Source organism: Canis lupus, chromosome 1, assembly GCF_003254725.2.
Source record: "Canis lupus dingo isolate Sandy chromosome 1, ASM325472v2, whole genome shotgun sequence".
NCBI lineage: Eukaryota > Metazoa > Chordata > Mammalia > Carnivora > Canidae > Canis > Canis lupus.
In genome coordinates this window covers 100,330,400-100,345,565 of record NC_064243.1, presented here as the reverse complement: position 1 = coordinate 100,345,565, position 15,166 = coordinate 100,330,400, and the positions used below count along the sequence as shown (strand labels likewise).

Below are 15,166 nucleotides of genomic sequence, written 5' to 3'. Positions count from 1 at the left end.
GGGTCCTGGGTTGGAGTCCCACATTGGGCTCCTTGCTCAGAGCAGAGTCTGCTTCTCCATCTCTCTCTGCCCCTCCCCTGCTTGTGCTCTCTCTCACAAAAATAAATAAAATCTTAAAAGAACATAAATGCATATACTGTGATGATACATCTTTCTGGAATGCCTGAAAGACAATATCCATGAATTTTTTTTTGGTATTTTTCCTTTGTATTAGTCCAGTCCATTCATAGCAATACATGAATTTAGTAGCAGTTACAGGACCCAGCAGAGGAAAGAGTAAAATCCAGTGCATTTTGGGGACATCATTCTTAGCTCCACCCACTTCATAATACTGAGGCAAAGCCTACTGGCCCGGAAGCCACCTGAGACAGATTCTTCTGGCCCTCTGTGAAAATAAAGGACAAGTATATGTCCAACATCACTCAGAAAATATTTCCTTCCAAAGATGCCATTGTCTTAAGGAACTCCTTGGAGAGAAGCCCTAAGGAGTTGGCAAAAACAAATTGTTTAATCAAATCTCTTAACAGGTATCATTGGTATTCAGTCCCTTTGAATCTTTTTTTTTTTTTTTTCCTTTGAATCTTTTAAAGTACCTTCATGTTGGCGGTATCTGGCTAGCTCAGTTGGAAGAACATGCAACTCTTCACCTTGGGGTCATGAGTTTGAGCCCCATGTTGGGTGTAGAATTACTCAAATAAAAACAAGAAAATAACTTTGTTGGACATCTTTTTTTTTTTTTTAAGATTTTATTTATTCATTGAGAAAGAGAGAGAGCATGAGTGAGTGGCTGGGGCAGAAGGAGAGGGAGAAGCAGGCTCCCCACTGAGCAGGGAGCCCGACTTGGAGCTCAACGCTAGGACCCTGAGATCAGGACCTGAACCACAGGCAGATGCCCAAAAGACTGAGCCACCCAGGCCCCCGTATGTTGGACACTTTGAAACAATTACACTTCACTCTTCCATCCAGTACATTTCCTGCTTCTACCACTTCTCATTCACTCCCTTTACAACTCTTTTTTTTTTTACAACTTAACTTTTTAAGAGTATTTTTCCCGGGGATCCCTGGGTGGCGCAGCGGTTTGGCGCCTGCCTTTGGCCCAGGGCGCGATCCTGGAGACCCGGGATCGAATCCCACATCGGGCTCCCGGTGCATGGACCCTGCTTCTCCCTCTGCCTGTGTCTCTGCCTCTCTCTCTCTCACTGTGTGCCTATCATAAATAAATAAAAAAAAAAATTAAAAAAAAAAAAGAGTATTTTTCCCTCTGTTATCTCAATTCCTGTATAATTCTATTTACACCTTCATCTTCACAGATCAAATGTCATGAGCAAACTTCTAAGCAGAACAATCACATTTAAGATTTTGGTTAGGGGGATCCCTGGGTGGCGCAGTGGTTTGGCGCCTGCCTTTGGCCCAGTGTGCAATCCTGGAGACCCGGGATCAAATCCCACGTTGGGCTCCCGGTGCATGGAGCCTGCTTCTCCCTCTGTGACTATCATAAATAAATAAAAATTAAAAAAAAAAAAAAAAAAAAAAGATTTTGGTTAGGGATCCCTGGGTGGCGCAGCGGTTTAGCGCCTGCCTTTGGCCCAGGGTGCTATCCTGGAGACCCGGGATCGAATCCCACATCGGGCTCCCGGTGCATGGAGCCTGCTTCTCCCTCTGCCTGTGTCTCTGCCTCTCTCTCTCTCTCTCTCTGTGTGACTATCATAAATAAATAAAAATTTTTAAAAAATGTTAAAAAAAAAGATTTTGGTTAAAAACTCCTCTCACCAGATCTTGACACTCTTAATAACTTTATTTTAATTTTTAACTTACTTTTGCTGATTCTTCATTTTTCTCCCAAACGGTAGTAATGGAATTCCTGAGGGCTCCATTTTTAGTCATCTCTGTCTTCAAAATCTATACACATTTTATTGGTGATTTCAACCAATGTCATGGCACAAATACCACTATAAGCCAAAACCCTCCAAATTTCTTTTTTTTTTTTTTTAACCCTCCAAATTTCTATTTCTGAATATGTGCAAAGGGAGCATTTTACCCCTTAAATAAAGCTTTGGGACAACAGGAGGTCATCTCCTTTCTGGGAAGAGATTATTTCATGTCAATGCCATGGCAGTGTTTTCGGGACTTGAGATGATCTGAGACACTTGTAAAATGATCACATTATTGAGAACTATTAGAAGTGATTAAGTCATTTATTGAGAGAGAAACTGCCAGGTTAGAACATATCTAAAATGCCTGGAGGGGCGCCTGGGTGGCTCAGTCAGTTAAGTGTCTGCCTTTAACTCAGGTCATGACCCCAGGGTCCTGGGACTGAGCCCTGCGTAGGGCTCTCTGCTTTTCCCTCTCCTTCTGCCTGCTGCTCCCCCTGCTTATGCACTCTGTCAAAAAAATAAAATCTTTTAAAAATATATATTTTTAAAAATGAGCACGGACAAAGTAGCTATACTTTTATTCATTGCTTCAATAGGTACATATTAATCATGTAATGTGTGTATCAAACATTATTCTTGTATATGAGTAGTATCAGGAAGAAAAGTATCTGACAAAGAACCTGACTCTATTAAGCTGATGTTATCATCAGGAAAGACAAACTTCAGGAAAAACAAATTGTAAATACAATATGCAATATAGGGCTCCTGGAAGGTCACCATGCCTGCTGTTTTAGGGGAGCAAGGGCCAAGCAGATGAACCCGGCCTAAGGCAGTGGTGATAAGCAGACGGGCAGTTTGCTGCGACACCATGGAGAGCAGCCAGGGAAGCGGGAACAAAACCACCGGGGGCTTGGCTGGCTTCTTCGGAGCCGGCGGGGCAGGACTCTGGCACACGGATTTGGCCAGAGTCCCGCTGACTGGTATGAACCCTCTGTCTCCTTATTTAAATGTGGATCCACGATACCTGGTACAGGATACTGATGAGTTTATTTTACCCACTGGAGCTAATAAAACCTGGGGCAGATTTGAACTGGCCTTCTTTACCATGGGAGGATGTTGTATGGCAGGGGCTGCATTTGGAACAATGAACTGTCTACGGCTAGGATTGAAGGAAACCCAGAACATGTCCTGGTCCAAACCAAGAAATGTACAGATTTTGAACATGGTGACTAGGCAAGGGGCACTTTGGGCTAATACTCTGGGTTTTCTAGCTTTGCTTTATAGTGCATTTGGTGTCATCATTGAGAAAACACGAGGTGCAGAAGATGACCTTAACACAGTAGCAGCTGGAACCATGACAGGCATGTTGTATAAATGTACAGGTGGTCTACAAGGGGTAGCACGAGGTGGGCTAGCAGGACTAACGCTTACCAGCCTCTATGCACTATGTAACAACTGGGAGTACATGAAAGGCTCCTTACTCCAACAGTCACTCTGAAGATTTCGCCAGCTTATGAGTGGAGGACACTTTAGTAGTCATCCAGATCAATTTATATGTCAGTCTGGAGTTGCTCTCTCTTCCTACAATTAGTTTTAAAAATTGGAGATTCCAGTTTGCTGTGGTGAAGATCATGTAAGGTTCTATGCCTCCTTCTAGCCAGAGTGGAAGCCCAAACTCCTCTGGTAGCTGAGTAATGTGGTTCTTCCCTACCCTCTGAACTGGAAAACTACTTACAGGATTCAGGTCATGATTGTTGTCAGTACCGTATCACCACATTTATTTAATGATCTGAAACTGTAATGTTGCCTTGTATTTCCAATAAAGGGTGAAAATAGAAAAAAAAACAACAATATGCAATATATTTTCAGTTGACAAGGGCATAGACAGGAATTCCATAGAGGGAATTCCATCTCTAGATTGTCTTCAGACTAGAGCTGAATATCCTCTATTCCATGGATCTCCAGATTGCCAGTTTCCCCCCAGATTTGGACTTTCTAGCCTCCACATTTTTGCAAGTCAATTCATTAAAAATCTCTCTCCCTTTCTCTCTTGTGTCTCTATTAAGCCAATATTATTGAAGGAAAAAAATATCAATTTTCTCTTTCCCTGTCTATATATTTGTTCTGTTATTCTGGAGAACCCTGATGAATAGTCTTTGAAAACTCTCTATGATCAGTACAAAACTGTACATCCCATGTACTTTCTTATTGGTTCTGGGGAGCAGGCTATACTTTATTTCATCAATAATTTCATGTCGGGATCCCTGGGTGGCGCAGCGGTTTAGCGCCTGCCTTTGGCCCAGGGCGCGATCCTGGAGACCCGGGATCGAATCCCACATCGGGCTCCCGGTGCATGGAGCCTGCTTCTCCCTCTGTCTATGTCTCTGCCTCTCTCTCTCTCTGTATGACTATCATAAATAAATAAAAATTAAAAAAAAATAATTTAATGTCTATAGCAAATTTCTGGGATCCGTACAAAGAGTTACTAAACCCAAGTTCACCTGCCAGTCACCTGAAAGACCATTACTCATGAAAGAAGTTTCGATTGGATAAGAATTTGAGTTTTATTTAGGAGGCTGGCAACCTGCAGAGAAAGTGGACTCTTGTCCCAAAGCCAATTCTGAGGTTTCTGCCTGGCCCAGGGGTTCTTTAGAGGGTTTTAAGGTAGTTATGAAGCAAAGGGAGTGCTGTGGCCTGCAACATTTCTTAGTTACAGGCAGACTTGACGGTGCCAGTTACAAATGTTATCTCAGTGCTCGAGAGTTGTGTGAAGAGTCCAATTCTTGGTTCATGATATGTAGGAGTACTCTGTTCACTCTGCAAAGGAAGGCAAGTTCTACAGATGAACAAATGGAGGTCAGTATAGTCATTTCTATGACCTAAAAGAAAACAGTATACTAAAAAAAACTGGTAGGCTTCAAACAGGCTTGCTGGCCTCTGTGGCCTGGGAAGTTCTGGCTCTTCACTCCTCAAGGTTAGTGGTCTGCAAATCTCAAATACATTAGTTCTGTTACAGATCAAGGACCTCAAGTCAGTAAGGAATGTGTGAACTTGAAGAAACTTAACCCTTAGGACCAGCTGAAGTGGTTGCAAATGTGCTTCTCGGGATGCCTGGGTGGCTCAGCAGTTGAGCGTCTGCCTTTGGCTCAGGTCATGGTCCCAGGTCCGGGGATCAAGACCACATCAGGCTCCCTGCAGGGAGAATGCTTCTCACTATCTGTGTCTCTGCCTCTCTGTGTCTCTCATGAATAAATAAAATCTTAAAAAAAAAAAACAAAAACAAAACCCAAATGTGCTTCTCACTTAGAATAATAAACACTTCATTTGAGGGACATCTGCGTGGCTCATTCGGTTAAGTGTCCTACTCTTGATTTCAGCTCAGGTTATCTCAGGGTCTTGAAATCAAGACCCATGCCAGGCTCTATGCTTACCACAGAGTCTGCTTGAGATTCTCTTTTCCTCTCTGTCTCTCAAATAAGTAAATCTTAAAAAAATAAATAAATACTTCATTTGATAAAATAATGAATGAGATTGCCAAACTTAGAAGGCAGGAATAATAAAGGTGTATAATGGTATTAAGGTCTAAGTGTTTCTCTGGTAGATATAAAAGTGCTTTGATGGTCCCTGAACATCAGCACCTGCTCCACATTTGTTAGGATTTCTAAAGCAATTGCCCCATTCTTTGAGCACTGACAACTTGGTCTGATCTGACCTCCAAAATTTAAACTACAAAGCTGTGAGGTAGGGATTCTCCCATCACTTCCACTGAAAATAAGAGGTGTCAGTTTAGTCCCTAAGTGTCCTTCCACAGAAACTGTATGATAAAGACCAGAGACGGGCAGCCCTGGGTGGCTCAGCGGTTTAGCGCCGCCTCCAGCCCCAGGTGTGATCCTGGAGTCCCGGGATCGAGTCAGGTTCCCTGCATGGGGCCTGCTTCTCCCTCTGCCTGTGTCTCTGCCGCCCTCTCTCTCTCTCTCTCTCTCATGAATAAATAAACAAAATTAAAAAAAAAAAAAAGACAAGAGACAAGCTTGATTTTTTTTGCAAATGACTGCAGTTCTAAATGGGGGTGAGACACAACCACAACTAGTCCAAGAGTCAAAGATCTACTGTGATCTCCATTATTTACCCACATTTTGTGGTTCCGACTCCCATTTAAATGATATCTGATTATTTAAATTCATTTTGTAATTTCTTAGAATTCCTCTATAATTTTTTATTTGTATGTGTCAATTTCATACACATTTTATCAGTTTTCCTTATTTTCTTCAATATGTATAAAATAGTAGTTTGGAAAATTTTGAGATTTATTTGCATATACGTACAAGAGATGGTATTTCCTTTCTCCTATTCCATTCCTCATCCTCTAGAATGCAAGAGTTAAATTTTATCAATTGTTGAGCATGCCCCCAATGTATTTGTTAGCATACAGAATAACTAATCTGTAGTTTACATGTCTAATGGTCCCTGCGTCTAATTCCAATTAATAATGTTATTTAATAGGGGCAGCCCCGGTGGCGCAGTGGTTTAGTGCCGCCTGCAGCCCAGAGCGTGATCCTGGAGACCCTGCATCGAGTCCCACGTCAGGCCGTCTGCATGATGCCTGCTTCTCCCTCTGCCTGTGTCTCTGCCTCTCTCTCTCTCTGTCTCTATGAATAAATAAATAAAATCTTTTAAAAAAATAATGTTATTTAATAATTTATTGACTATTCTAAACAAGTAAAATACTATTATAGATTTGAAGTAAGTGAAGCTATGATGAATCCTAATTTGATTCTCTGAAATCATCTAAATTTTATTTTATTTTATTTTATTTTTTTGCTTTTTTTTTTTTATTTATTTATGATAGTTACAGAGAGAGAGAGAGAGAGAGAGAGAGGCAGAGACACAGGCAGAGGGAGAAGCAGGCTCCATGCACCGGGAGCCCGACGTGGGATTCGATCCCGGGTCTCCGGGATCACGCCCTGGGCCAAAGGCAGGCGCCAAACCGCTGCGCCACCCAGGGATCCCTGAAATCATCTAAATTTTAGATGGCTTAGGTGCTATTAACTTAAATGCGGTTATTAAAACTATGTTATTGTTTCTTTTAACATAACCATGAACAGATACCTCACCAAAGATGACATATGGATGGCAAACAAACATATGAAAGGAGTGAAGTTACCAAATCATGAAAAGGCATGGAGGAAACCTGAATGCATGTTACTAAGTCAAAGAAGCCAATCTAAAAAGAGCATATACTGTTATAATTGCAAGTATATGACATTCTGGAAAAGGGTGAACTATGGAGACAGTAAAAGGATGGGTGTTTCCTAGGGGCTAGCAGGGAGAGAGAGCTGAATTCAGGCAGAGCACTGATTTTGGGGACAGTGAAACTATGTATGATACTGTAATGGTAGATACATTTGTCAAAATCCACAGAATGCACAACACCAAGAATGAATCCCAATGTTAATTGTGGAATTTGAGTGAAAATGATGTATCAGTGCAGATTCATAGATTGTAACAAATATACCATTTTGATGTAGGATGTTAAGAGTAAGGGAGTCTGTGTTTAAGTGGAGGTGGGGGAGGGATATATGAGAAACCTCTGTAGTTTCCATGCAATTTTGCAGTGAACCTAAAACTGTCCTAAAAAAATAAAGTCTAAAAAAAAAAAAAAAAGTCTAATTTAAAAAAATAATAATATGGATTTGATGATCTTCTTAGCAATGTAAAAAATTGATCATAAATACAAAATAAGGGCGGCCCGGGTGGCTCAGTGGTTTAGTGCCACCTTCAGCCCAGGGCCTGATCCTGGAGACCCGGGATAGAGTCTCCCATTGGGCTCCCTACATGCAGCCTGCTTCTCCTCCCTCTGCCTGTGTCTCTGCCTCTCTCTGCATCTCTCATGAATAAATAAGTAAAATCTTTTTAAAAATAATAAGCCAATGTTATTTTATTAATGCATATTATAAAATATATATTTTAAAGATTTATTAAAATATATAATTTTATTATTATATATTTATATATTATAAAATATTATTTTTATTTATTAAAATAAATAAAATCTTTTTTTTTTTAAGATTTTATTTATTTATTCATGAGGGACACAGAGAGAGACAGAGGGAGAAGCAGGCTCCATGCAGGGAGCCCTATGTGGGACTCAATCCCAGGACTCCGGGATCAGGCCCTGGGCTGAAGGCAGACGTTCAACCGCTGAGCCACCCAGGCATCCCTAAATAAAATCTTTAAGAAATAATAAGCCAATTTTATTTTATTAATATGTATATTATAAAAATATTTTTTAATTTAATATATAATATACATATTTTAAAGGCTTTATTTATTTATTCATGAGAGAGGCAGAGACACAGGCAGAGGGAGAAGCAGGCTCCATGCAGGGAGCCTGATGCGGGACTCGATCTCGGGACTCGATCTCTGGAATCTGGCATCACGCCCTCAGCCAAAGGCAAACGCTCAAACACTGAGCCACCCAGGTGTCTCTAATTAATATATTTTTTAAGTAAGCTCTACACCCAACATGGGGTTAAATTCATGACCCTGAGATCAAGAGTCCTATGTTCCACCAACTGAGCCAGCCAGATGCCCCAAGCCAATTTCACTTTAAAATCTGCGTATTTCCCTCTAACTAGATTTCTCGGCCAATGGCAGCTTTTGAACAGAAATATTTTCTGGAATGATGTTGGATATTAACTTATCTTTATTTTCAGAGAAAGGGCAGATTTTTCTCAGCATTACCTGCTTTCTGTGTGGCTTTCAGAACCTTAGGCATTGCCACAATACTTTGCAGTGGATGGAGCTTAGAATGATGTTCCCAAAGTGTCATTGGCTTCTGCTGTTTCCTCTCCTGCACCCTGCATCTCCATTAAATAAATTTACTGCTATGAAAGCAAATGGCTCCAAAATAACAAACAAAAAACTAATGAAAAACATACAGTACTGTTCATCGGATATTCCAGAAATAGTATCTCACTGCATTTATGTATGTTGTCCTCCATTGACATTATATTTTCTGGCCTCAACTACCAAATGGCGCCAACTCCTTGTTCTGCTCATGCACAAGCACAAACCCAACACATTCATAGCCATGGCTATTTCCCCAGACCTTTCTGTGAAACCAAAGCCTCAAGCTCCATTACCATATTAATGGAACAAAAGCCAATCTCGGGCAGCCCAGGTGGCTTAGCGGTTTAGCGCCACCTTTAAGCCCAGAGCCTGATCCTGGAGACCGGGGATAGAGTCCCACATTGGGCTCCCTGCATGAAGCCTGCTTCTCCCTCTGCCTGCTTCTCCCTCTGCCTGTGTCTCTGCGCCTCTCTCTCTCTGTCTCTCATGAATAAATCAATAAAATCTTAAAAAAAAAAAAAAAGCCAATCTCATCCTGATGAATATGTTGGTCTTTTACTTTCTTCCACTTATCTTTTTGAATAACCCTGGTTATGAACCTATAACATGGTCTGACAAACACCTCTACACTGTTCTCTTCAGGCTCCCCGACATTCATCCCTTCATGCTCTTTGACAGTGACACATGGGTCTCTCAGTTCTGCTTTACCTGCTGGGTAAGAAAAACAAATGTTCCAAGTAGTCTCTAGGCTCAAGTTCCCTCTAGAACATCCTACTATTTATTTAATCAACTTTATATATTTATCGACTCACATTTCATGTCAGTTAGTCTTCTAGGATAATTCGATTCAAAATTCAATAACAGTGATAGTAAATCTGTATCATCTTGCTTATAGTGTAGACAACTATAAGCCACATCTTGAAAGGTCACACTGTCCTGCTATGATGATGACAGATAAAAATCACAGTCTACTTCCGAGGAGCCATAATTCCTTCCCCCACACATCTACCCAATGACCATCCATCTCCCAAGCCTCTCAGCTTAGAAATCATGCTGTGGTATCAACACTGTTTTTGTTTTCTCATGGTCCCATGGTCCCATTGAACACTGGGTTCAACCACCAGCAAGAAACAGGTGGACAGATACATATCTAAGCTGTGGGCCTGGCATATAGGGATCCATGACCTCCTGACAAGCAATTCTCCTGATACAGTCACTGTCATGTATCTATCAGTGCAGGGCCCTGGGACCATCTGACAATGCTCCCTCTCCAAGTATACATCATTCTTTAGACTGCATATCCCTCAATGTCCATATCCTACAGCTGACTGACCACGGCTGCCGCCACCTTACCCTCTTCCATATGCATCTGCCTGACCTACCCAGATGTTACTGCTTCCTCCTGACCCAACTCTTAGATTATAGTGATGGCCAAACACATGACACCTAAGACTAGAAAGATAAGCCTGACAGTAGTTTATTTATCACATAAATTCACACCTCCAAGAATAGGATATTGCTCACCATAAAGGCCCACAAGGGAGCTGGATTCTGAAAAAGAGTGAACAAACTGGGGATGTGAGATGCTCTCCTTGAAGAATGAAAAGGTTGGGAGTGCTCTGAATCCCTCAGGAAGATGTGACTGGTTTTTTTGAATAAGTCTGTTTGCTGGTGGGGGACTGGAACCTGCTACAAAGAGATGACCAGGAACAGCACCATGTTCCCTTTTTGAAAAAGGTCATGAGGCTAGGAAATGTTACCCATGAAGCAGTGCAGGGAGATGGCACTCAGGCCATCTGAGAGCATTTGGTATCACCAAACATCAAGGAAGCACATCATATAGGGTTTAGGTCTTATGCCACAATTTGCTAGATAGCATCCACAGTATACTTGGCAAATTCAAAGAGGATCCCATGGGTCCCAAATCATTTTATGAAGGCCTCACTCTGTGGCTTTGATCCTTGCCTTAGATTTAGATACACAGAACTATGTATGGATCTCAGATATGCATAGTTCAATTCTATTTTCTTAATGCATTTGCTGTCACCTCAGCAAATAAAAATTATCTCTGCCCCCAACCATCATTCCAAGACCACTCCCATTAATTGCCCATTGGAGGCCTAGTGATTCTCAGAAGTGATTCTATTTTTTCTCTGACCAGGCTGAAACACTTCATGTCCCACCAAAGTCCCCACAATATCATGCTAAGTCTAAAGAGTGGCTAAGAAGTACCAGCTCTGTCCTAAGTGTCATCTTTTGTCCATTACCCCTTGTCTCTGCATCCATCGCAAAGCTACTCTCCCCCTGGAAGCTTTGGCCACCTACCAGACTTTCCTGTCTGATACACCAAAACTTCATGTCCACTTACCTACATTTGTGAAGCCCCATACCCAGGGCTCCAAGGTAACCCAGGTAACAAAGCAAGAGATCCAGGCCTGGGCCCCCACTCTCTACACCTGGCTCTTGAAGAGCTTTGCCACAACAACCTCAAATTTGCCTCAATGCTTACTCATATTGGTCCACACTGTAGTTACCACATTTTGGGTGTGTCTAACCTGAATCCCTCCCCAGACTTCCCACCCTGTATATTAGTTGTTCATCTGATGCCTCTGATCAGTGATTTTTGAAACACCTCAGACGCTTAAAATGGTCAAAACAAAGCTCCTGATATCCTCAGTGAATACTGACTTGCCCATTTGAATTTTCCACCACCTAGATCCCAAGACCTAACTTTACTTCTCACCTGCTTCTAACCACCAAACTTTGTCCCACATTTTTCCTTAGTCTTCTCTTAGCTGATGTCCTATCTCAGGCAAAAGACCCAAGGGGCATAACATCCCAGGATGGAAACCAAACTACCTCTCAAGTAATAACAACTGCCTGGACTAAAGAGTTCTGGCCTCTCTGGTGGCTCAGACCACCCAGACCAATTTGAGCTTAACTCCGGACTCATGCCTGTGCAGATGGGCTAGAGAGTGATCAACAGTTAACTTTACTTCATTACAATGCTATAAATCATGCTCAGAGGTGGAGACAATTGCAAATGAAACAACGTATGAAGAAGCATGTTCTGACAACTATGCTTGAGCACCTAACTCCTTGTAATTCATTACCTCTACATGCTTGGATGTCACTCTTCCTCTGCTCTAGGTCCTTAAAACTTTCCCTATTTTTGGAGAGCCAATCTGACACCTTTGTTGTGACTAAGTCTCCATTCTGTTGCAGCTGTTGCCCCAATAAAGCCTTGTCTGTTTTTAAATTGTAGGTCCAGCCTCGTTTCTACTGTCACTGTGTCCAAGGACCGGAGTCCAGTACACACACAATGATGCAACTTCCATTCCTACAGCTACTTAAGACCAAAAGCTCTGAGATCATCCCTGATTATCTCTGTCCTTCCCTCACTGTCCATATCAGAAAGTCTAGCTGCCCCTTTTTTTATTTTTTAAAAGATATTATTTACTTATTCATGAGAGACAGAGAGTTAGAGGCGAGACATAGGCCTAGGGAGGAGAAGCAGGCTCCATGCAGGGAGCCCAGTGCAGGACTCGATCCCAGGACCCCAGGATCATGTCCTGAGCCGATGGCTGCCCCTTTTAAAAACAGCCAGAATACAACCATTTCCTAAGCAACAACCCTGGTCCATTAACTCTCACCTGGACTATAGCAGTAGCCTGCACAATGATTGTTCTTACTCTCTCAAGCCCATAGTCTGTTTTCCACTGTAAAGCCAGATGAAGCCTTTTAAGACTCTGGTAACATCACCTCCTTCCTGTGACTGAAAACTCTTATTACTTCTAGATTACACACCTAACATCTCAGGCAGTCGCTCTTGACAGGACTCCTATCCATTTGCTATTTATTCCTACCTGAAAGAAAGGAGATCTGTGGCTTTTGAACATACGATGGTTACTAGAAAAGGGAATGCCCGCATATAACAGCTGACACAGACTTAGGACCCTGGGCTTAGGGATTCTCCATGCCCACCAGACTCAAGGAGGGAGGAATGGGACTAAAAACCCCAGGACACCACAATCCAGAGAACATGAGGGCGAGAGGTTGGGGCCAGTGAGGGACTGGGGCATTATCCACTTCCTTCTATAAGTTCCAAGCACTTCTCCAGCCACGAGAACGTTTGTTGAGGCAGGCCTTTAAGAAATGTGTCCATGGTGGGATTCCACAGACTCACTGTATCTCTGCCTGACTCTGATCAGCCAGCTTATCGCAGGCTGGTTTCTACTCTCTGTGCCTAAGTACTTAATTTTGCCTTTTATCAGTAGTGTGACTTTGAACAAAGACTAACCTTCCCAGGGCCTCAATGTCCTCATCACTCCTCACCCCTCACAGAGATCCTGTCCCTCCTTTGGCCACAACTCCTGGCGTTCAGAGTCCTCACCGGAAGGTACCGCACATCTCGGGCCGCCAGTCGCGGCGTGACCTCGCCTCACGCTCCTCCGCAGCCGGCTCCCTCACGCCAGGGCGCCCGCGCTCACACGCGGGGTCCCCGCACACCGGCGCCTCCCTGTCCCGGACACCCGGGCCGGAGCCGCAGGGACGCGAGCAGGCGCCCCGCGCTCGGGCCTTGAGGATCTGGGTTGGGGGCAGGGTGGGAGGGTCCGGGGGACCAGCGTTTACCTGCGCCTGGGCCCTGGGCGCGACTGCCCCCATCGGACTCGGGTGGCGGAGTGAAGTGATGACAGCTGAGCGACCCGGTCAGTCCCGGGCACCAAGGTTTCCAGGCCGGCGTAGCAGGCAGTGAATGTGCCCGACACTAGACCCACCTCCTTACAGTGGGGACAAAGCCTCCTTTAGCCTCCGACCTCGCCCTCCGCAACCTCCCACGCGGTGAAGAAATCAGCAAGAAGCCAGCCGGACGCCGGAAGCCCCACCCTCACCCTTTGGGGAATGGGAAACCTCTTTTCTAAGCCTTCATTGGCTCAGCTACGCTGCCTTCAACGCAGGGCGTTCTGGGAAATGTAGTTCCCATATATTCCCAAGGTCTAAGTAAGAGGGTTCCCCATCTGGCCCCAGGAGAAAAGGCCAACATTTACTGAGAGGGGCTTTGGGAAATGGAAGGCCATTGCTCAAAGGTTAAGGATTGGCTGCCGTTCTTTAAAGGGGCCATATGCAGGTATCTGGAGACTCATCACCTAGGCGTCCAGGCCATGAATGACAATGACAAATCTCTACCAGGAGGCCCTGTGCAGCAATGCAAATTTGCCCAAAATAGTGCGTTTTCTTTTCTTTCTTTCTTTCTTTCTTTCTTTCTTTCTTTCTTTCTTTCTTTCTTTCTTTCTTCTTTTCTTTCTTTTCTTTTCTTTCTTTCTTTCTTTTCTTTCTTTCTCTTTCTTTCTTTTTTCTTTTCTTTTCTTTTTTTCTTTCTTTTCTTTCTTTTCTTTTCTTTTCTTTCTTTCTTTCTCTTTTCTTTCTCTTTTCTTTCTTTCTTTCTCCTTTCTTTCTTTCTTTCTTTCTTTCTTTCTTTCTTTCTTTCTTTCTCTATTGATTTTTTATTTATTCATGAGAGACACAGGGAGAAGCAGAGACATAGAGGGAGAAGCAGGCTTCCTGCGGGGAGCCCAATGCGGGACTTGATCCCAGGACCCTGGGATCAAGCCCTGATCTGAAGGCAGATGCTCAACCACTGAGCTGCCCAGGCGTCCAGAGGTGCCATTTTCTGCCATACTGACAAAAAATTATAATGCGTGCAGGGCCCAAACCTATTATAAAGCACTGCATAGTGACTAGAACCCCCCAAATTTAGAGAGGATTTAAATGATAAGGGCTTTCAGGGATCCCTGGGTGGCTCAGCGGTTTAGCGCCTGCCTTTGGCCCAGGGCCCATGATCCTGGAGTCCCGGGATGGAGTCCCGCCTCGGGCTCCCTACATAGAGCCTGCTTCTCCCTCTACCTGTGTCTCTGCTCCTCTCTCCCTTTCTCTCTAATGAATAAATAAAATCTTTTAAAAAAATAAATGATAAGGACTTTCTTTCTGTACAAACCAAAGTGTGGTAGGCTATTCTCAGGTTGGAGACTTGGGAACTGGAAAAATGCACTACAGGTATATCATGTGAGACAAACATGCCTGAAAAAGATAGTTTTGAGTGAGCTGCCAGTAAAATTCATTTGGTTTCTTGGCCAAAACTGGGTGAGGTCCTTGCCAACTAGTCAGAGGGAAGGGAACATGGACCTTCTAAGGGATCATGTTATTCCTACTTTGCTCCAATACAAGACAGATGTCAGTTTCCCTGAGTGCACTGTGGTGGTGACTGACACTGTGGGGACCTGCCAGGTGGCAGAGATGAAGTAGGTCTGGCTGCAGACACTGGAAGTGACATTAATATGCAAAAAGCCCTGGGCAAGTTAGAAAGTGCAACATAGCCATACATGCTTCCTACATAAATGAAATTTATGGGGAATTTTCCCTTTATGGAGGTTTAGATGTAT

The 15,166-nt window shown here is 43.3% G+C and overlaps 1 protein-coding gene and 1 long non-coding RNA gene across 2 annotated transcripts; one reads left to right on the top strand and one right to left on the bottom strand.

Annotated features, from left to right (window-relative positions):
- Positions 1-1,977: 1,977 nt before the first annotated feature.
- On the top strand, positions 1,978-4,281 carry LOC118351473 (mitochondrial import inner membrane translocase subunit Tim23-like). The gene has a single exon (XM_035702096.2). The coding sequence runs from the start codon at positions 2,743-2,745 to the stop codon at positions 3,370-3,372; it is 630 nt and encodes a 209-aa protein (XP_035557989.1). The 5' UTR covers positions 1,978-2,742; the 3' UTR covers positions 3,373-4,281.
- Positions 4,282-4,413: 132 nt separating this feature from the next.
- Positions 4,414-13,330, bottom strand: LOC125753140 (uncharacterized). Its single transcript, XR_007404250.1, has 2 exons — positions 13,027-13,330; positions 4,414-4,691 (listed from the first exon to the last, which is right to left on the bottom strand). It is a non-coding gene; the product is annotated as an uncharacterized LOC125753140 (long non-coding RNA).
- Between the last annotated feature and the right edge of the window lie 1,836 nt (positions 13,331-15,166).

Excerpts from the sequence above, each read along its gene's own strand:
- LOC118351473 (XM_035702096.2), top strand. The coding sequence starts at position 2,743 with ATGGAGAGCAGCCAGGGAAGCGGGAACAAAACCACCGGGGGCTTGGCT.